Raw genomic sequence first — 23,563 nt, forward strand, 5'->3', positions numbered from 1 at the left:
TTTTTTTTTAAATGAACGAAAGCTTAAATTGAATTATTTCTTCCTAAATGTGGATGACAGGAATCTTCTAAACAGAGTTGACCGCTAATGGATTATTAGTTTCTAACCATTGCTGGATTGTTGAAGAGAACGATTAGTTAACATGTCAAATAAAAGCAAAAATATATACATATATAAGTTAAGCTTCATCGATCTCTGAGGAGTGAATTCTAAACTATGACGATTACTATGGTCATATGAATCATAATTAATGTATCATATCTTCAGGAAATTTTATACAGAGATCGCGCTGTTCTGCTAGAAGGAAGTAATGAAAATCTCCATGTATAAATTTAGATAAGTGGGAATAATTCGCTTTCGATGCATATTCAGGTCAAAAAAGTGAACGACAACCTAAAGAAATCAGGCAGGGACTTTGTCGTTCAGTTTTTTTCCCGGATATTGTTGTTGAACAAGCTTTACCACAAGCCCCAAGAGTGCCAAAAAAATTGAAATTCAAGAGCGAAAATTTTCGCTCACGAGCTCATTCTCTCGACATTTTATGTATATTGATGCCACACAATATGTGATTTCCCTTTCACAGACTACAAAATATAGTACCTAGTTCTGAAGAAATTTTTTTTTTTGTTTATTAATTTATTTGATAAGGCTCAACCGAATTAACTTTACAGAGCCGAGGATTCTTGGTATCTATACAATACATCTTAAAACTATAGTCAAAAGGTACAACACAATAAACACTTTATCTTCCGCTATCCAAAAAGCCTCCTCCATCAGAACTGGAGCCGCTTCCAGTAGTTTCATTGTATGGCAAATTGTTGTACGCCAACGAGGGTCAGAGCGCGTCCATTGCAACAATGGACGCAAAACGTGGTCAGCACTCACACACTCATCACGAAACGGTTGCTTTCCAAAGTCGACGACGCATCGACCGAAAGAACTGCTGATGAAGAACAATGAGGAGGACCACACAATGGTTGCTGCCGAGAAAACAGACGATCGCGTAGCACACATCGAGAGTGGCCTGCTTTTGTCGACAGCCGAGTGAACACTGCTGAGTTCTGAAGAAAATGGCACCATTATTTATGCCATTTGATTTCCCATCCAGGGGCGGAGCTTAGCAAGTATTTTTGTCGTAGAATATGTAAAAAAGGAGGGACTCCGGATGTTAATCTTACTGCGAATCATACATGTTTTGAAAGCACTGCCCTCTATTAACAATTAACGGAACTCAGTGTATGCATAATTTCCGATCGATGTCATCATTAAGAACAGCAGTGACATTAGAAGGGAAATTAACTAGCTTGGTAACATGATCAATTGTTTAAGTTCATATTTTTAAAAAAATCCAGAAAAAGAAACCTTCTATCTGGGCAAGCTGTCAAATGAAACCAAACAACTGTCTAGAATAATAATTTAATTCGTTTGTCTTTCATCTCTTTATTAGTTTTTGTTTGTCTTGTCCCCCGTCTCGATGAGTCTCATCGTCGCCCACTGGTCACCATAGCCGGTCGAATTCCAGACGAATCTAGAACCACAATACCGTTCATACTGGCGACATCGCTCTGATGAGACAACGAAACCCTACCCAAAGCTCCTCCCCCTTTCCTATCCTTCGACAATGTACCCCTCTAACCTCGGGTAAGCCGCGAGTATTCGGCCCAACTCCTACTAGACATAGAATTAAGTTGATTTTGTTACAACCAATGAACAATGAATTATCGTCTCCGTAAAGCTAACGCGATTGAGCCTTACAAATAAACGAACTAGATAAAAAAATAGTGAAAATTGGTGAGTAAATTCTGAGCTGAACTGTTTCCCATAGAATATGTCTAGTCTATCTTTTCCCAAGACGTTAAGTTAGGGCAAACAATTTAAAATGCATCTTATACTAGCGCTAGCTGCTGAGTGAATTCTGCGCTGAACTTTTTACCACAAAATAGGTCTTGTCCATCTGAACAACATTACTGAAACCGGAAACCTTCTATCTTATCCATCTGAGGGCAAACAATTCGAAATGAATGTCACCATTTTATCCTGGGTCAAGTAGTTGAGTTTTTGGTAGTAGACAGGACCGGAATAGATGAAAGTTTTGAGAGGTTCTTTGGTGATTCCGAGTAGAACAGGGAGTTGGAGAAATGTTTTTATGAATATTCTAAAACTTAACTGTTTCCAAAATTTCTACTTAACAGTATGCTTTTGTTTGATGTATAGAAGAAATGCCTAGAATAAACCAGTGTTCAACAATTTTAACCAGAGCTTATGCTCGGAAAAGTGGATTTCAGCGGTGGTGTCGCGTTACGCAATGTAACGTATTAAATTTACAACTGTAAACATGTAAAGTTTAAAATGAATATCACATCCGAAGGTACGTTTAGTAGGCATAATTTAAAACCTGTTTATTCATTTTACAAGTCATACTGAACAATGCATTAATAAGTCCTAAGTAATATTGACAGATTCTCTTCGTCGACTTTCTTTTTCCATCCTCGCGACTATGTTAAGACATTCCCAGCTATTTTCAGCACACAGATCGATGAAAGAAGCCATTATCTAGGTTCTAATACGACAAACACGACAGGAAACGGTTCTGTACCGAAGTTATTAACGAAAGAGAAAGTAGATGAATAAAATCGATCAATGTTACTTAGGACCTCATGCATTGTTTTTTTTTTATTCACTTTAACACTCTTGGGTCATCCGTGACTTATCTGCATTGTTAAGCTTGGAATCGGCTCCTCGTGGTGTCGCGAATGTGTCGTGAATGTACGTGTTCCGAAGCGGAAACTCCACGTCAATATCTAGAGTGATGAACTTTGGTGCCCGGAATTCAGGTTTAGAAAATGCTTAAAATAATTATATGGTTCAGTTCAGTTTTAATATTTATTCAAAAATGATCAAAATATCATACCTATCATCGGCTATTATCAAAATAAACTTCAATGAGCCGGTACAGTATGAGTTCGCATTCAAATAATCTCAAATTTTGGGAAACTGATCAGGACTTGATTTGAGGGGGTTAGAAGGAAAGCGGTGTGCGTGACTTAGATCGATAATTCAGCTGCAAACACATTCCTTGATTCTTGTGCCATTCTGGATTCTAGATGAAAACCTCCTTTATCAAACTATGTGGCAGAAATAGCGCAAAATCTGTTTATAAAGCTGTGGCTATCAAAATAGAATCGATCAAAGTCACTTACACCTCTTTCCTGGTGGAACAAAAACGATATTTTGAACTACCCTAGTAGGTATATGAACCGTAGCACTCGCCGTAAATTGTCTACGTAGTTAGACCTTCACCGAACATTTCTATTTAGCTTCTCCTAACTGCACAAATCCTCGTTCTTCGACATTCTGCAGGGACCGTTCGGATACAAAACGGCAACGTGAAATGTAAATCTTAATTTCCTATTTAAAAAAAAACCCACCACATACTGATCCTTGCAGTTGTGTAACCGAAACAAGAAATCGTTTATTCCAATATTGATTATCAGTAAACGTTACCGTAAATGAAGAAAAAGTACCAAAATTCTTACCCACAATCCCGCTTACTTCTTCTGCTTCTTCTTTTCCGCTTCCTCCTCTTTCTCCTTCTCGATAATCGCAACATACTTCTCGATGGTTTCCGCATCGAGCATCTGCATCGGCTGATTCCGCTTCATCACTGCCACTTCCAGATTCTTCTGCCCAGACTGCACCACTTCCAGCAGGGCCTTGATGGCCAGCTTGATGGCGCCATCTTCCGTTTCTACCTGTTCCAGGGTGTAGTACTTCTCCAGGAATTCCCGCACAGTCTTTGCCGACCGTCCGGTGGCGTTCGCCTTCCACTCGTAGTAAATACCGGACGGTTCCGTTTGGTACAGATGGGGCAGTCCGTCATAATCGAATCCTCCAATCAAGCAGGAAATTCCGAACGGTCGGCGACCGTTGCTCTGCGTGTACTTTTGCTTCAGTCCGGCAATGAACCGAGTGATGTATTCCAACGTTACCGGATCCTCTACGTTCAGCTTGTGGCTCTGGCATTCGACCTGAGCTCGGTTAATTAAAATACGGGCATCGGCAGTGAGACCGGCAAAAGCCATCACGACGTGATGGTCCAGCAGACAGATTTTCCGAACCGTTCGCTCCTCTTGCAACTTTGCGACGGACTTTTTCTCTACTCCCAATACAACCACATCCTTGCCGCGGACACCGACCTGAAATCCAATCAGAGTATACAGTAGGCATTAGCAGATTCCCCGTCTAGTTCGGATTCGAAATCCATAATGACAAGCAAAAGATTGAACACAACAAAAACTTTGAGGTTATTCTACTTACGGCAGTGGATCCCTTTCGAACGGCTTCCTGGGCGTATTCCACCTGTAGCAAGTGACCATCCGGAGAGAAAACCGTAACAGCTCGATCGTATCTGGCCGACATGGTGGTGCACTAACTTTATATCACTAGGAAACTAGCAAAACAGCGAAATTCTCACAAACTTTTACGGGACCTTGTTCGCCGCTGACAGTGCTGGATGATGATTTTCCGAATTTCGGACGATTGTTTGGTGTTTAGACGTTTCGGATTTTGCGTGCGACTGTGTTGGTGAGATCTCATCAGTTTGACATTTTCAGCAGAACGCAGCCATATATTTTCAAATCAGTAGTTATCCAATCCTTGCTTGGTAGTCCCGATTTAAAGCAACACGTGCTTACACACAAAATTAGTACCGTGAATATCTCAGAGTGGAGAAAATTGACTGAAGAAGAGTTTGAGTAAGTTTCGTATGATGCAAAATACGTAATAGAGGATGACCGAAGCGACGAGACATTTCAACACTTGCATGGTAGAGAAGATACTGATAAATGACGACGATGGAAACCGGAGCGTTTTCAGCGGTTGCGTGACTTCGGGACATCGTTGTGATATTTATTGCTATTCCCCAAGGAAAACTCATAATTCGCTAACGTGCCGACATTAGGGAAAAATCAATAAAACAAAAGCCTGTATGAAGAAAACTAATATATCGATATATTATGTGCAGATGGATGCCTTGATAAGTCAATAAAATGTATTAGGTTAGCGATTAATGTATTATAATCTTATAATCGCCTCAGCCGTGAACAGTTAAATATTGTCGTTCCAACTATAATCTGGAAAAACCCAAAAAGGAAAATCAATTTTACATTATAATGCGCACTTATTCCGACGATGAAAAGCGTATCATTGAAGTTCAGGTAACATCATAGAAGTGAGAGGTATTTCATGAAAAAAAATCTGGAAACATCATAGAAGTTATGGGAATTTCATAGTATGTTATAGAACTTAATGGAAATGCATAGATATTCACAGGATTTCGTGAAAGCGCTAGCGTGTTTTACATCAAACCGATGTTCTCTCATATGATACCTAGCTGCTTATTATGTTATACCAACTATCTTCAGGTGTTCTAAGATCTCCATGAAATCATCTTGATATTTTTTCAAGACTTCAGGTTGATCAGGTATTATCGTTGATCGTTGGACTTCAACTATCCAACAATTCAAATCACGTTTTTCATGATATTAGGTTGCTTAGAAATTATTCCGAAGACCATCAGGTGATCAGAGATTCCCATAATAACCTCAGGTTACTTTTTTAAGACTTTAGGTTGATCAGGTATCATTCTGAAAATATCAAAGTTTGCAACAATCCAAATCACATCCAAATACAGATATTCTGACATGCGACTTTCATGTGTTTCAATATTTCCAAAAAGTCCTCTGGATACTTTTTCAATACTTCGGCAAAAATGTACTGGATTTTTTTTTCTGAACGTCTCATTATTTTCTAAAAATTATATCAGTTACTTATTGAAAAAAAATGTTCAGGACATGAAAACATCTCCCTACCAAACTTTCAGCATTATGAGTCCAACTACTGAGGGTGATGTTGGCATACTTGATATGTTCCAATACCCCGGCAAAAATGTACTGGATTTTTTTTTCTGAACGTCTCATTATTTTCTAAAAACTATATCAGTTACTTATTGAAAAAAAATGTTCAGAACATGAAAACATCTCCCTACCAAACTTTCAGCATTATGAGTCCAACTACTGAGGGTGATGTTGGCATACTTGATATGTTCCAATACCCCGGCAAAAATGTACTGGATTTTTTTTTCTGAACGTCTCATTATTTTCTAAAAATTATATCAGTTACTTATTGAAAAAAAATGTTCAGGACATGAAAACATCTCCATACCAAACTTTCAGCATTATGAGTCCAACTACTGAGGGTGATGTTGGCATACTTGATATGTTCCAATACCCCGGCAAAAATGTACTGGATTTTTTTTTTCTGAACGTCTCATTATTTTCTAAAAACTATATCAGTTACTTATTGAAAAAAAATGTTCAGGACATGAAAACATCTCCCTACCAAACAATTGACAATTTTGAGTAATCTCGAACATGCGTGAGTACTACTGTTTCTGACGGGCAGTTGGTAGCAGTACTGAGCTTGGTACTGCTGCATTTAAAAAATTGGAATGTGCCCTATCAGCACAATCGATACAAGTTTGCTCGCGCGAGCGCTGCTCGCGCATTTAATTCGGCTTTACGTTATGTTTCGTATTTAATCTACCATCTTGAGTTTATTATTTGAATTTTACACTACAAAATCATCAAATTTAGTCGGTCGTCTGCAAACCCGCTTCGTACCTGGTTTCAGAGGATCTTCTGTAGAGGTCGTGGTACCGCCTTGGATCACATCTCCGCTCGCATCTTCGGCAACTTCAGTTTCCGAATCTGTAGTGTCGATCTCCGTCAAAGGTGTTACAGCGTCTCTTAACTTCTTCAGATGTGAACTGTTCCGCTTATACGTCTTGCCAGTTCCCATTGACCTTACAGTGATCTCCCCTCCCATGATGTCTGTAACCTCAAATTCTTCAGATCCGAAATTTGGCTGATATGATCCGTTTCTGATGTTCCGCATCAACACCACGTCTCCCTTCTCCAATTTGTGATTTTTCGCCTGCCGCGCTCCGTCAGCCCTTGTTTTGTGTTGTTCCTTCTTTTCCATGTCGTGATCTCTGCATGATTCCCATTTCAAACTCGGTGGTTGATGAATAGATGGTATACGATTCCGTATCTCCCGGCCAAACATCATCTGTCCCGGGGAAACACCAGTCCTCGCACCAGTCGTTTCTTGTGGAGTCGAATGGTATAACGTCAAGTACTCGTAGAGATCAGCCTTCCAATCTGTTTCCTGAATACAACTAATTTTGATTCGTTTTCCAATATTACGCATCTGCCTCTCCACAGCTCCATTTTGTTCCGGCCAATACGGTGTAGAGAGGTTCAGATGGATCCCGTAACTTATACAGAAATTCCGAAATTCAATCGCCTTGAATTGCGGTCCATTATCTGAAGTAATCGATCGTGGTATGCCGAACGAACTAAACATTCGCAATAGTGCACCGATTACTTTTTGTGTTGTTGCCGGCTTCATTGGTTCTATCTGTACAAACCTTGTTGTGTAGCATACGACAACTAGTAATGACACGTCCCCGGGAAGACCTTCCTTAAAATCGATCGCTAAATCTTGCCAGGGCATTGTCGGAAGTCGACGGATCATTGGATTGTGCTTATCGGGCAGCGCCGTCATCTTACACGGTTTGCAATTCCGGAGAATTGTATCCACCTGTCTATCCATGAAAGGGAACCATACTTTGGCCCTAAGCATCGCTTTCATGGATGTTCCACCTTGATGTCCCAAATGAGCCAAATGAATAACTTTTTCTCTCAACAATTTAGGAATAACGATTCTGTCACCTCGCAGTATCAATTCTCCATAGAGCGTTAAGTCATCTTTAATCGTAGCTGTCTTAAATTCACTCGGTACTTCGTCCCAGATCCCTGTATATATCGCTTCCTTGACTTTTTGTAAATCATCATCACGCAATGTTTCCTTTTCAAGCTCGTCAATAGACAACACAGTAGGTTTTATTTCATCTGCTAGCCAACTGATAACGTCTGAACCTGTACTACAGTCTTTTATCCCTTGAGAAAGACGAGAGAGTGAATCAGCGAGATTTCCATCTCCCGGTTCATATCTAACCGTAAAATCAAAACTTTGCAAGCGCAGAATCCATCTTTCTATCCGAGCTGATGGTTTTGACTTGACCCTGTTGAAAAGATATTCCAGTGGCTTGCAATCTGTTATAAGCGTGAAATGCATCCCATAGAGATACACGTACAGTTTTTCCATGGCCCAGATAATTGCGTAACATTCTTTTTCCGTTTGACAGTATTTCTTCTCGAAGTCAGCTAAGCTTTTCGATATGCAAGATATGGTTCGCGGGACATTGTTTTTAATTTGGATCAAAATAGCGCCCAAGCCATAAGGGCTGGCGTCAGTAACTAGTAAAGTCTCATCTTTTGGATCGAAAAATCCTAGATATTCTACTCTACCCAGTATTCCTTTTAGAGCTTCTAGTTCCCGGGAATGTGTTTCTGTCCAAACGAATTTGCATTCCTTATTCAGCAAAGTTCTCATATTAACAGTCATTGTCGACAGATTTGGGACGAACTTTCCAACAAAATTGATAAGCCCTAAAAGTGATCTTAGTTCAGTAACAGATGAGGGTGCCTGCAGCCCAAGAATAGCTTTGATTTTGTCATCCGTAGGCCGAATGCCTTTGATGGCCACAATGTGTCCTAAGAACGTCACAGATACTACCCCGAAAACTGACTTTTGCATGTTAATCTTCATGTTCATTTTCTTAATCCGATCAAGAACTTCTCGCAAGGACTGATCATGTTCTTCCACAGTTTCCCCATGGATAAGAAGGTCATCCATGTAAACTATCAGACCTTTAATCCCTCGAAATAAATTTTCCATTTCTCGTTGGAAAAGCTCGGGAGCGGACTTTATCCCGAACATCAACCGACAGAAACGGTAAACCCCGCTTCTTGCAACGAATGTAGTGATGTTCCTGCTATCCTTATTGAGCTCGAAGTGGTAATAAGCGGCTTCAAGGTCAATTTTGGATAATTTCGCAACCTATCAACACATATAATAAAAAAAACTCTAACATAGTTCTCAAACAAATATCAAAGTTTATTTACGTACCTTCTTTATTCTTGACATTGCATCATCGATATTCGGCATTGGATAGTTCTCCCGCTTAACTGCCTTGTTAGCAGCTCGCATATCTACGCACAATCTGATTCTTCCATCGGATTTCCTCACTGGGACGAGTGGTGACACCCATGTTATGGAAGCTTCCGCCCGTTCGATGATTTGTTTCTCCAACAGCTCTTGAATCGTTTGTTCCACGTCCGCTTCCATGGACATGGGAAACCTCCGAGCTGCTTGGACGACTGGTGTTATTGTTTCATCAACTTGGATTGACAAACGAACATCCGGTATCTTAGGAAACGCTTCCCGTCCTTCGTTTGCGTCCTTTGTACGCTCTTCCGCCGAAATCTGGTTCACATGATATCCGATTTTCAATATTCCCAACGCAAATGCAGTTCCCTTGCTCAACAAGCTAACTTGACCTTCCGGAGCGACCAAGATATGGGACCAGATTCCAGTCTCTTCACCAGGAATTTTCACCTCCGTTTCGAATGCTGTACTGAAGAATATGTCCTGATCAGATGCAAACGCCTTGAATTTGATTTCGTCGCTTTCAGGCTTCCTTTTATTCAGGATCTGTGCTCCTTGATTTTTCAACCTCTTGAATGTCTTGCTATCGATAATGTTAGCTGGCGATCCGGAGTCGATGACCATCTTCGTAATCACTCCACCAATATTCAACTCAAGTATCTCATTCAGTTCCTCCGAGGCCTTGACGAAAAAAATACCCTTATCTGTCTCCGTCTCGTCACTGATGATTGCATGAATTCGTTTGGCTCCAGCTGAGTTTCTGTTTCCCGGTTCATTGTGTTTCCTTTTCCGGCAGCAAACTTTAAAATGACCTTTCGTTCGACATCCATAGCATTCCACATTCTTCGCCGGGCATTTGTCTATTTCTTTGGCCAAATGTCCCGGTCTGTTGCAATTATAGCATTTCCTTGAACCTTCCCAAGATCTGGTACTAGATGAGGTCCTCGCAACAACTTTTTGAACCAATGAGCCATCGTCAAACGACGTTGAGGGTTTCTCGTATTCCCTCGTTTGTTTCTGGACTTTTTCTAGCGTTTTTCCCAGATTAACTACTTCAGAAAGTGTAAACTCCTCTGTCAATAGCTTCTTCCTTAAGTCAGCCGACCGGCATCCTTCGATAATTTGATCGACGATCATATCGTCGACATCGATAAAACAGCATCGATTTGCTTGCTCACGTAACCGAAATACATACTCCTCAAAAGGCTCTTGGTTATTCTGCCTCATCGACCGTAGGGAATGACGTTCGAATCGTTTCCTTAATTGCGGGGCGAAATATTCATCAAGAGATAGAATAGCCGATTCGTACTTGAGGACAACTATTTCCTCGTTATCGTCCACAGTTTTATGAACTTCCCATTTAGCGACTTTGTCGTAGTATGATTGAAGATCTATACCACCCAAAACTAGCAATAAATTGCATTTTTCTTCATCCTCTTCTATTTTGTTTGCCTGCAAAAACCGATCCAAAGCTCGCTTCCACTTGATCCAATCGTTCCTTGGATCTGTGCCCACCTTGAAAGGTGGCATTGCAGCTGCATCTATAAAAAACAGAGACACATTGTATACCTTAATACGTATGTCGATAACATCCAATGACGCTAAACTGTTTCATTCCTTGAAACATTCTCTGCTTGCATCTGAGCTTGCATCGTGTTCATTATTTTATACCAACTTAACCTCCTGGAATTGTTGGCACAACTTTGTTGTCCAATGTTATTTTTTTCTCTACTCAAAGCAACCGCTTCATTTTACATCCACAAAGCATAATTCCTACACACAAGCAATCGGTTTAATTGCAGCACGAAGCATAAATCCATAACACGAAGTAACATTTCTCAATTTCTCTTGTGCATTATTACCATGCACAAAAACAATCGGTTCACTAATTCTCCCAGAGCCCTATCTTCAGCACGAAGTATAAGTTCTCAACGAAAAGCAAAACTCATCAACACCCATGTACAAAGCAATCTTTTTCACGAAGCAAAACTCCTCAGCACGTAGCATAATCCCCGTTCACGTAGAAAATTCCTCAGCACCAAGCATAATACCCATGCACAAAGCAATCTCTATCGCGAAGCATTTTTAGCACGAAGCATAATTTCGCATCACGAAGCAAATTTAACCTCAAATTTAGCAACACGGACCACTTTTCCTGGGAGCATTTTTTCCACAGCGCGGAGGCATTTTGTATTTTCTCTGTTTTCAACGGAGCCTTCTTTTACTTGCATAGCACATTTTTGTACAACCCCAACATCATGAAACAGTATCATAACCACAAACATCGAGTATTTCATATAAAAGTAAGTTCAACACCGCCGCCATGTTTTCTCATCTTCTGTGCATTCTGGCCTAAGCAGCTGCAAATTTTTCCAATAAGCCGCCATATATTTTTTTTTCCAGCGTTCACGTTAGTCTTGAGAAAAAAAAATCAGATTCACTCTATCTCCCGAATTATTGTTTTTTCACTAAATTGCCAGTACTGTTGGTACGTAAATGTACCTCGAAATGTACGCATGAAACATTTGTTCATATTTTTTTTTTTTTTGTTTTCTTGTTCCAAAACTGAAACTTACCAATTTTAATCCTCGCCGCCATTGTAACACGCCGATTCGTACTGTACACTGACCCGCACTCGTATCCACGTCTGTTTGATGGCACCGTCGAACACTGACCGCCTCGCCTGTTGCTACTCACTCAACACCAACCAGTATCGCTATCTCGCTATCCCACTCGCTCATAGGTTCACTCATACATCGTGCTATCACGTTTCCTAATTCATACCCGGTACTGAACACTAATCCCACTCTACTACTTACCCGGTCATGATGCAATGCGTATCAATCCGTTACAGACAGTTGCCCAGCAGTGCTCCCATTTTATTTGCAACAATCCATTGCCTACGAGATTGTGCCGAAGGTCTGCCGATGGATGTGCCCAAGCAGTGCCGAATCTAATTTCGGCATAATGTGCTGAGTGACTTACCCCTTGGAAAATCCACGAACTCCTCATTTTATCTGTCAAACTTTCATAGCCAATCAAAACAAACATTGTGTAGTAGTAGAATTTCGACAAGAATGGGGTACGTTAATCGTTTGCTTGGGACCAATAGACTAGTCAAGTAGTGAGCCAATTTAAAATCGTTAGTTTCCACTGGTTGATCATAGCCTCCGTGAAATCCTTGGAATAGTTTCCCAAGACAAGATGTTGATCAAGTGCCATTCTGAATATCTCAAACAGTCCAATAATTCAAATCACATTCCTTAGATATTCTCTCATGAAACCAGGTGTCTCAGAAAATATTGCTAAGATCATTGATGAATCGTAAGCCTCGATACGACGTAGAAACGGGTTGCAACTTCAATGCCACATCATTTGCCGCTTCGAGAGTCAAGGGCCGTGGGTGGGTATTAGATCCGTTTGCGTTGCGTTGACGTAAATTTGACAGTTATACAATAGATTTAGCTGTAACTTTGCCGCAACGCATCCGATCCGGATCTAATGTACGCGGGCCTTCACAAGCAGCAATTTTATGATTCATGAGCGTTCACTCACGGAGTGTTTGGTGAATATTTATTCAGCCCAAGTAACACAAATTCATTGAATTATGTTGAGTAAACTACTATACAACCAAAACCAGTCATACAAAGGTTATATAAACTGTTAAAGAACAAGTGTGTTGCTTGGGATCGGGAAACCCCCTCTACTTGGTGATGGAAATCTGAAGGAAATTTGAGTTTGCTTTATCAAATCGAACGTAGCGAAACGGACTGAAAGCTGATTTCCAATCGATTTTGACCGGAAGCGTCGCACCCAGTGGATCGGAATTTAGCAGCTGACCAACCAGCGAGGAAGGAGTCAACATCGAACCAGGAACGGACAACGAGTAAAACCCGGAAAAGGCGGAATCATGTCAGAATCGACCAAGTACGATCTACGGAAGAAAATTGCCGGTGCAGCACGAAATGAAATACGAAGCGTTAGAGAAAATGTACATGGATTCCAAAAGAAGCTATCAACGGCGGCAGACTAGTGGAACATGGTAAGACCAGGCCAATTAATCATATCGTCCGGCCATTTTCCACAGGGATGGCGCTGTTCCGCTGGTAGCAAGTGATAAAAATCCCCATATAGAAATTGAGAGAAGTGGGAATAGTTCACTTTCATTGCATATTCAGGTCAAAAAAAGTGAACGACAGCCTAAAGAAATCATTCATGAACTTTGTCGTTCACTTAAATGAAATGGAAATGATTGTTAAACAAGCTACAATTCAATTAAAATTATTTTTCCCCACATAGTTTTACCCGAGGTTTTACCCGAGGTTTTACCCGCTTTACTACCAGTCCCCAGAGAGCAATTTCGAGAGAGAAAATTCGCTCTCACGAGAGCTCAATCTCTCAACATGCCATGTATTTTGATGACGCTCTATTTGTGATTTCTCTCACACAGACTACAAAATAGAGTACCTGTCACTGCAAAACGTGTCTGGTAAACCGTATGCATAGAAAACGGTGGGAAACCCTGTCAGGGGCGGCGCTTAGAAAGTATGTTTTGTGCAGAATACATGTTTTGACCGCACTGCCCTCTGTTAACAATTAACTGAACTAAGTGTATTTCTGATAGATGTCACCATTAAGAACAGCAGTGACATCTGGAGAAAAATTAGCGCAGAAGCATGGTAACATGATTAATTTTTTAATTAAACTAAATATGCGCCAGGTTTGAAAAGAAGTTCGCGTAAAGGCTACGTGCCGCAAACCGATATGTGCAAGGACGGTAACCTTCTCACGAATGAGTGTGAGGTGATTGAGAGGTGGAACCAGTACTATGACGAGCACCTCAACGGTGATGCAGGAGAGAACGAAGACCTTGGAGCACGCGCAGAAGACGACAGGCTACCGGCCCCTGATCTCCAAGAAGTTGATGAGGAGATCGGTCGGCTGAAGAACAACAAAGCAACTGGTGTAGATCAACTACCAAGTGAGCTATTAAAATACGGTGGTGAACCACTGGCTAGAGCACTGCACTGGGTAATTGCCAAGATTTGGAAGGAGGAGATATTACCGGAGGAGTGGATGGAAGGTGTCGTATGCCCAATCTACAAAAAGGGCAACAAGTTGGATTGCTGCAACTACCGCGCGATCACACTGCTGAGCGCCGCCTACAAGGTACTGTCCCAAATTATATGCCGCCGCCTGTCACTATTTGCAAGAGAGTTCGTGAGGCAATACCAGGCGGGATTCATGGATGCCCGCGCTACCACGGACCAAATTTTCGCGATTCGGCAGGTTCTGCAGAAATTCCGCAAATACAACGTGCCCACACATCATTTGTTCATCGATTTCAAATCCGCATACGACACAATCGATTGAGATCAGCTATGGCAGATTATGCACGAGTGCGGATTTCCGGATAAACTGACGAGATTAGTCAAGGCGACGATGGATCGAGTAATGTGCGTTGTTCGAGTATCGGGGACACTCTCGAGTCCATTTGAATCTCGAAATCGAGATGGTCAATGAGTTCGTGTATTTGGGCTCACTGGTGACCGCCGAAAATGATACCAGCAAAGAAATTCAAAGACGCATTATGGCAGGGAATCGTGCCTACTTTGGACTCCGGAGGACGCTCCTGTAGAATAAAATTCGCCGCCGCACGAAGTTGACTATCTACAAGACGCTGATTGGACCGGTGGCCCTCTACAGCCACGAGACCTGGGGAGTTATTCCGAGAGTCGAAATTACTTTTGTCACTAGTGAAGTGAGAAAAGTCACGTCGTGGTGACGTAACTCTCTGTGCAAATCACAACGTGACTTTTCTCACTTCACTTGTGACAAAAGTCACTTCGACTCTCGGAATAACTCCCCTGGACTATGCTCGTGGAGGACCAACGCACCCTTGGTGCTTTCGAACGGAAGGTGTTGCCTACCATGTACGGTGTAGTGTATATGGATGACGGAACGTGGAGGAGGCGAATGAACCACGAATAGCACCAGCTGCTGGGAGAACCATCCATCGTCCACATTGCAAAAATTGGCCGTCTAAAGAATGCCGCACGACGACCCAGTGAAAATGGTTCTAGAAAGTGACCCAACAGGAACAAGAAGATGAAGCGCGCAGCGTGCAAGGTTGATCGACCAAGTAGAAGGCGACCTGCGGACCCTTCACAGAATACGAGGCTGGCGAAGTGTTGCCATGGATCGAGTAGAGTAGAGGACAGCAGAGTACAACAGAGGACAACAAGGCCTTACCCTGATTGGTAAGGGTAAGGTAAGGTAAGTAAGAAATGGGTTGCTGGATCTGCAATAAGGCTTCTAACTCCCGGACTAAAACAGTATGCAATTATGGCAACCGAGAAATTGCAGATGACTTTATTGCATAATACCACCATAGAGGTAACTCTAAGACTAGTAAGTCCCGAAGAAACGAGCTCAACTTTTTGGCTCAGCTCTAGTACTCTCTTCGGTCCCAAGCTAATCGATACACCCCTCAAAACATAGGAAAATCCCTCATATTATCTATCAAACTTTCATAGCAAATCCAAACAAACATAGTGTAGTACTAGAATTTCGTCTAGAATGGGGTACGTTAATCGATTGGCTTGGGACCAATAGGCTAGTCAAGTAGTGAGCCAATTTAAAATCGTTAGTTTCCACCGGTTGATATCACTGCCGGCCAGTGGGGGTCAGATTGAATACACACACAAAAAACAACAAGCCATCAACTGCGGCTGATATTGCAAGCTGTGATATCGCAGCTCAAAATATCAAGCTAACAAAACTCACCAGCTGCAAATCTCCCCAAACTGGGTGAGATAGAGTTTCATGATTTTTGCTTTATACTTGAACGCAACCGAAACTTCCATAACAGCTGGCAGCAGTCGTTTCGTGACTGCCATCAGTGAAGAGAAAAACGAGATAATAGCACAGAATAATAGTCTAGCAAAGGAACTTGTGAAATCAATAGCATGCTCCAAAAACAATGATCCTTTAGACCTAGAGACCCATTTGGCCTAAAGCTCGATTCAAAGTAAATCTTGACGCACGGTTTAATACACCACCGCGCCCCTGGTGGTTGGAACAAAAAATGTTTGACAGGCATTTGTTGACGTTTCATTAACGAAGATGTTGGTGAAAAGTTTTTCTCGATTGATCGACGCATCCCGAAATTATGGATCATGGAACTTGAGAAAAGAAAATTAATTGTGCACAAACATCTAGAGAACCCTTCGTGGTCTGCCTCAAAAATAGCAAAAGTGTTAAAATTCGTAAAGTCAACGGTGAGTCTTGTAATCAAACGTTACAAGGATACTCTGAGTGAGGATAGAGCTCAGCGCATCTATCATAAAAGTGGCACTAAAGGGACAAAGAGCTGAGAAGAAAGGTGTTGAGGTACGTGAAAAGCAACCCAGGTGTCTCCATACGTGATTTTGCAAAGAAATACGATTCCAACTTTTCCACCGTGCGTAACATCCTTTCAAGAGAAGGATAGTTTGTTTTTGCTGATAAGTTTGCTCGGAAACTAATAATTTGGCAAGGAATCTGAAGTTGTGGCCTTAAAACCAAGGTTTTCATCACATCTCACATAATGACGTCGAAGGCTTTAGTGACATTAACTCATCATCGACGGCATTTAGATAAAAATGGAAAATATCATAGCTCTTCGGGTATCCATAATGTATATTAGGATTTGAATTTTCATGGCCGCGTCAAGACCAATAACTATAGAAATTTGAACAGTCTGGTGGAATTTCTTTCGTCTATTCCGATTAACTAATGCACTCCCATAGTAAGCTTAACATCATATAATTATAAATATAACGAATCATATAAAATAAACAGCAAGTGATCCAGTTCAAGCAAAACAACGTGCTTCATGTTGATGCGATGAACAACATAAAACGCCCAGATATTGCACCAAAAAGCATCCTATAAATGCAAGACGAAATAACCTACCGCGTTCCGTTTTATCTGTGAGACCCATCCCATAATAACGCTAGTATTTCACTCATTTAGTCCTTAATCACCAAAGGCATCACCAGCAGGGGAGCATTGAACTTCGGATTGTCCGAATACAGCGACCAAGTTCGCTTACGGCAGTCGAAGATTCCCACACAAACCGTCTTGACGATGTCCTTGGCGTCCTTCTCGCGGAAAACAGTGTGCTCTATGGCGCTCTGATCTCCCAGCATTCGTATGACGTCGTTTAGGGTTTTCGGTGCGCAGAACGATTTGAACGTTTTCATTCGTTCCACACTGGAGTCGATGATCAATCCCGATACCTCCGGAACCGGCAACCGTAGGTACATGTTCGCATGAACGATGTGTTCACCCGGGCTGGCGGTCAGAATGTTCAGTTGGGATTGATCCTTTACGGCCGGTCCCATTTCAGCATTGTGGAACAACCGGTCACCTTCTTGTCTGTTTTGATGGGATTGAAAAAAAGGTTGATTTAGTTTAGAAAGTGGGACTAATCCAAGCAAGCGAATGTACTCACTTCAAGAACGTCATATTGACCGAGCATCCATCGGCAGCGCCTACTCCGTTATCCCGTAGAATTAGTTGCGCTTGCGCAAAGTTCTCCGCCGATAGCAGAGCACGTGTGATGAAGTGTCGGGCTGTGAAGTAGATCCAATTTAGGTTGTAACTTTAAAAGATAACGGTTACTGCAACTTACGAGTCTTTCCACTGTACAGATTACTAGCACTCAACGTGTTAATCGAAAACACCAATCCATGGTGGTTGTAGTTCATGGTATAGCCCGGCAGATGGCCCGCATAGCAGAGGGAGGTGAAGCGTTCCTCGGTCACATTGTATTTACCCTGAGGAGCGTCCGAAACAATGTGAGCCGAAACGAAGTAGTAGTGATTCAGGACTTCACTCAGGGCATCTTCGGTGTGGGCCAAAATTTCCTGTTAATATAAGGTTTGTAAGGAATTTTTGATATAGAAAAAAATAAAAATGTGCGTAAATTTGGAAAACTTACACAATCTGGCTCATTAACGCACACCGTTGAGCATCCGATGGGTTGATTGATGCTATTTTTACCTTCGACAGCTACCGGCAGGATTTCGTCCATGTGTAGTAGAAATAGCTGAATAATTAAAAAGCAGATACAGCAGGGTGTTTAATGACTTAATTAAACTCTCATTAATGATATGCCACTGCGCGTATCAGATCAACTTCGTTCACACGGCCAAAGTGTGCATTTAGCATGATTGTCGAGTCTTTGAAACACACCTACTGGAAGTGTGGGAGGTTTCGGTCTTGGATGTTAATGTGCGCCAATTACACCGTGATCAAGTTCAAGTGCATGCGGTGCACCTGGCAGTCCACACTTGGCACGGGAAAAGCAATAAACATTATTATTTTGCATCCACCGTGATGCATGTAAATGATGATTTGTTGTGATTGATTTAATTCAGGCTTTCAAAGCAATACATCATTATTAAGAACTGCAAGAGGTGAACTACTTTGTAAAATGTTGTCCCGTAAAAAGTCGGCTACATCCGGTAGTGACCCTGGTAAGAGTAGTATGTCAAACTGTCGTGCATTTTACGCTTGTTTGCGTTTTAGACATAATTATATCTAATAATGCCAGACACGCTAACTGCTAGTAAAATTGCTGTCATTGACTAGACAAGTGTTGATTTGGAATGCAATGTTATTTGATCGGATCAGCAAAATCAATTTAATTGAATGGTTAAGATAGACTGCTATGACACCTCTCGCTGCAATAGAACATTCCTGCTTTCAACCATTTATGTAAAACTTTTATGGATATAGATGATCCGAGTTGTTTATGTTTGCCAATTACTTTTCAAGCAGTAACGTGCTTAGAACCAGGACATGCATACTCCCACGACAGCTTTTCATGAAATAACCATCGAAATGTGCGATTCAACTGACATTACTCGTTACGGCAAAAGGAATTCGATTTGAAAAACCTATAATTATTTAATTAGTGCATAGGTACTTCAACTGGAGTAAGTAGCAGTGCCAGCGTACAATGTTGCAGAAAACAGTGCATCTACCTTGTTCGTCCTGTTTATCAATTTGCTCTAATTTTACAGCGTATCTATTACATATAGTATAGTACCGTATCACCTTATTTGATGTATCTAGTTGATACCACATCAAGTGCCACAGCATGTAGGCGATAATTGAACGGTATGCCGCTAATACCGAGTAATTGATACTTGAGCATGAAGTCGGATTGAATTATTTAGTGCTCTAGCGGGTAATTGCTGATCACCTTTGTTGGCACTTTAGCTAATTACATTGATTTGTTATGTTCAATTATAATTGCCGAACCCTAAATGGATTTCTCTTTATTCTCGAGGGGTAGTGGAAAATGATTAAGTTATTTTTTTCTCAAGACCACAATAATACTAACCTTATGAAATTCAACCTGTGCTCCGTCAGCGGTTCCTTCAAGTTCACGAACATACTGTGGGAACGATTTTTTGACCGAGTCCAGAGTTTCATTGTATACTTTTCCTGTGGAAGAAATGAGTAAAATATGTTTTTATTAGTAATTCAATTGAATCACATTAAAAAAATATATCACTTAAGCTTGAGTCATTTAATATCCGGCACAAAAAAACGCATGTATATCGAAACCATCTAAATGAAATAAAAATGTTGAGTACTCATGTTGAATGTCATTTATTGCACTTCAAAGGAAAAATAGCGAAAACATTATTACGATTTGGTTTGATGAAATCTCGAACTTTTCTTCGAATACCACTCATCATATTTTGGTCACTCTGTTGGCTACCCTAATAAAAAATTACCATACGCGAACGATAACCCAAATTGTTGAACTATTCCACAAATGGTTTGGATGATACTCCGAACACGTCGTTAAGCAAATTAACCATAACATTTTTATTAGGGTAACCTGAGCGGCCGTTTTGTTCCACCATCTCTTCATCTCTGCCGCATCCCGAGTCATCATTCCACTCTTCTTCAACTTCTGTTTGACAATTGCCCAATATTTCTCAATTAACCACTTCATTCGAGCAGTTAAAATGAAGTTTACTACCACTCGAACTTTTAAATAAAACATTATTTTGAGATTTTGTCTTCTAGAACCACGAGAAAAGTAGCTAACATTTGCGCGTTTCATAAAAAAAATAGAAATTAGTTCGTCCAGTTTTGTGAAATCGCTGGTAGAGAGTCACGCCAAAACTGCTTGACAAAGTGGTCAATTGGGTGGAATTGAGGGCAGTTCGGTGGATTGATGTCCTTTTCGAAGAAATCTACCCCGTTGTCAAAATACCACTGTAGAACTTCTCCGCTGTAGTGGCAGCTTGCCAAATCAGGCCAAAACTTTACAGGTCCATTGTGAGCCTCAACGTACGGAAGAAAACGTTTTTTTAGGCACTCCTGCTTGTACATTTTGGAATCTATAGTCTTGTTTGTCACGGAAACCCGGGTTTTTTGTCCGCATCTGCAAATACCTTGCCGGATCATAAGCTTTCTTGCAAATTTATCGAAAAAAAAAACTAATTTGAACTTATTAGGGACATCACGTCAACCGGTGGCTTTTAATCCTTGATTTGTTTTTCGTCGATCTTGTTTTCCATGCTGAGCACCAATGATACCAACGCCAGGGAGGCAGCGCCCAGACCTGAACCCTGCTTACCAACCCATCAACTCACCCGGGGACCAACGGCTTTACTTCCGTGGCGTGATCAGAGATGGTATGCATCAGAACATTCCGGCGCTGCCGAGTGAGATTGAACCCAGGCCTGCTGGGGTGGGAGGTAATCACGCTTACCACTACACGACCGGTGCCGCTGGTAAATGGCTTTATAGAACTTTTGTCCGGGGAGCTGCCCATAATCCATCTTCACGTACGTTTCGCCGTCCATGAGGATGCATCCTTGGTACTTTGTAAACACCTCATTGTACAACTTCCGGGCATGTCTTTTGGTCACTAGTTTCTGCTCCATGTCCTGGTTGGTTCGAAAAGATCGAAATCCTTCCCGCTGACTGTGGCGGTGCTTTGGCTGGCATTGAATTTCTTGGCGATATCATAATCCGACAGTCCTGGGTTTGCCCTAACCGTTCTCAACACCTTCGATCCTTAGTTCCATTACGACGCTTGCTATGATCCTGCCGATCGATAGTATGCCACTCACGGAAACGTTTGAGAACACTGCACACGGTCGATTTAGCCAATTTCAACGACTTCGCAATTTTTGAACCTGACCACGTCAGATTTTCCAAGTGTTCGGTTCGCGGCTTCCATCAAGTATAACTTCTTTTAAACAAAATGAATCGTGACGAACATTTCAACACTGAAAGAGGAAACATTTCAAAACAAACTGCTGTCAAAACATTCCAGATCCGACCGCTAGGAGCACTGCAGTAAAAAAACAATGCATCCAGATATTAAAGGACTCAAGCTTTAATCATCAACTCTTAAGGTGATTCCTTGTAGAGTCCACAAATAGCCGCCACGTAGGCTATAAATGCGCTACCAACTCGAGTTTTCAATTACACAAATCTCGGAAATTGGAGCTCCAATTCACCTGAAATTGCTGCTGCATGTATGCTGCAGCGCAGCAAACGTGGAGTAACAGTTTAATTGTAGTACGTGTCGTGGAAGCTGATATTTGTGCAGGTTTCGAAGTGGTACCGAAAATAAGGATCTCACAGCGAATCACCTTAAGAGTCAACAATTTAATTCAAACGAACCCATTTGAAGGCTGCTCAACTGGAGTTGCTCTTCTAGGCATAAAAAAAAAACATTTGACAGTGTTTGACATGGAGGTTTGATTTCCAAATTGAAAAAGTTTAATTTATTTATTATGAAATTAGTTCAAAATTATATAACTGAAAGATCCTCATCGATGTTTTTTTTTTTCAATTAGCCTCTACCTTGGCTGCGCTTCACCCTAATAACCCATACAGACTGATATCATGTAACATACGCTATCTTGCAATGAGCACTCATACATAGGATTTCCAGTGAAAACTAGATGTATGAGTGCTTATTGCAAGATAGCCCATATTACATGATATAAGCGGTATAAGACAAGACATGACATGTGGCTTCTTTATATTCTTCTTGGTAGGGTCTTCATTCGCTTCTGCAGTCCCTGTTAAACAATATCCGTGCTAAACCCTCGGTGTAGAAGGCTGATAATACGAGCGACGAGCTTGGCCCGACCATCTTCTTCTTCTTCGCATTTCAAGCTTATTGCGTGCTCTCAACTAAGTGTTCTAGATGCACTTCCACAGTTATCAATTGAGAGCTTTCGATGCCTGTACCATTTTTGCATTGGTATAATTGTGTGGCAAGTCCAATCATACTTCTATGCCCAGGGAAGTCGAGAAATTTTACAACCCGAAAAATTCCTAGACCGGACCGGGAATTGAACTCAGCCACCTCCTGCTTTGTAGATGCGCCTTTATCGACTGAGCTAAGGGAGGCCCGACCAACCATTCGTGAAACTTCTTCACGTCCTTACGGTCATCGGGGAGGGAAATGATTGTTATTTCAACAACCGTTGCTACTAGAGAACGAGTACACCTCTGCATCTCCACGGTTGTCACTGGAAGGACGTTTTTGTTAGTGGGAATGGTAAATTAGATCTGGATTCACATTGGAAAGTGATGCGATCTTTTAAAACCTGTTAAGCAAATGACGCAACCCTATCAACTCAGTAATGTAAAGAGGCTTGGGTTTTAACCCACGATCTTCTGCTCAGTAAGCAAAAATGGTCGCTCTAAGGCCACCGTAACCCCTTACATCACAATAAGCGACGACCGACGATCGTTCATTATCGGTTACAAGAAGCTTTTACAAATCATCCAAATCATCCAAAGTAGTTAACAATGTCTTCCGAGCCGATTCAGGTGTACGTCACATTTGTCTAAATATACTTATTACTTTTCTGAATCGTTCCTCCAATTTCTGTTATTAACGATTTTCTACAATAGAGGCCTGGATTATTAACTTAGTAATGTAATGAGGCTTGGGTTTTAACCCATGATCTTCTACTCATTAAGCAAAAACAGTTGCTCTATAGCCACCGTGCCAAACATTTTTTTTCCCATTTCGTGGACATTTACCACTGCGACCAGTGTTTTGATCTATTGTGGTGTATCCTCTTTTTACTGTTTGCCGTGTGTTTTACTGTTGATCATCGGGATTATCCCAATATGGAATTGCACTTCGAATGAAGTTTACAACTTTATTGGGTATACTGGTCCAAATTTCTCCAGGTACGGTGAGTCCTTTATCAAGAAATCTGCATCGTTTATTAATGCAGCGTAATCATCCAATAAATGTTCAGAGCTTTCACTCTCCAAATTACAAAAGCGACATCTATCGTCGCTAAACTTTCCAATTTTTTTTTAAATGATGTTTACTAGGACAATGTCCTGTTATTAATCCAGTGTAGGTGCTTAAATC

General features: G+C 41.3%; 2 protein-coding genes across 3 annotated transcripts in view; both read right to left on the bottom strand.

Annotated features, from left to right (window-relative positions):
- Positions 1-3,432: 3,432 nt before the first annotated feature.
- On the bottom strand, positions 3,433-4,554 carry Prosalpha4 (proteasome alpha4 subunit). The gene is made up of 2 exons (XM_065234316.1): positions 4,318-4,554; positions 3,433-4,196 (listed from the first exon to the last, which is right to left on the bottom strand). Exons 1-2 carry the CDS (start codon positions 4,417-4,419, stop codon positions 3,549-3,551), a joined length of 750 nt encoding a protein of 249 aa, XP_065090388.1. The 5' UTR covers positions 4,420-4,554; the 3' UTR covers positions 3,433-3,548.
- Positions 4,555-16,922: 12,368 nt separating this feature from the next.
- tan (C45 family peptidase tan) overlaps positions 16,923-23,563 on the bottom strand; it is a 58,905-nt gene continuing 52,264 nt past the window's right edge. For both annotated transcript variants that reach the window (XM_065234384.1, XM_065234383.1), the window contains exons 4-8: positions 19,529-19,632; positions 18,119-18,226; positions 17,810-18,044; positions 17,630-17,750; positions 16,923-17,553 (exon numbers count right to left, since the gene is read on the bottom strand). In XM_065234384.1, the coding sequence (XP_065090456.1) occupies positions 17,145-17,553; positions 17,630-17,750; positions 17,810-18,044; positions 18,119-18,226; positions 19,529-19,632 (977 nt within the window). In that variant the 3' untranslated portion in view covers positions 16,923-17,144. The remainder of the gene's footprint in view (positions 17,554-17,629; positions 17,751-17,809; positions 18,045-18,118; positions 18,227-19,528; positions 19,633-23,563) is intronic.

Source organism: Ochlerotatus camptorhynchus, unplaced genomic scaffold (assembly GCF_037179485.1).
Source record: "Ochlerotatus camptorhynchus isolate MF236.1 unplaced genomic scaffold, CSIRO-AGI_Acam_v1.1 ptg000433l, whole genome shotgun sequence".
Classification (NCBI taxonomy): domain Eukaryota; kingdom Metazoa; phylum Arthropoda; class Insecta; order Diptera; family Culicidae; genus Ochlerotatus; species Ochlerotatus camptorhynchus.

Bases quoted from the DNA above. Each gene is read 5' to 3' on its own strand.
- Prosalpha4 (XM_065234316.1), bottom strand. From the start codon at position 4,419: ATGTCGGCCAGATACGATCGAGCTGTTACGGTTTTCTCTCCGGATGGT. The intron at 4,197-4,317 runs GTAAGTAGAATA...ATTGGATTTCAG, and splicing joins TTCGAAAGGGATCCACTGCC to GTCGGTGTCCGCGGCAAGGA.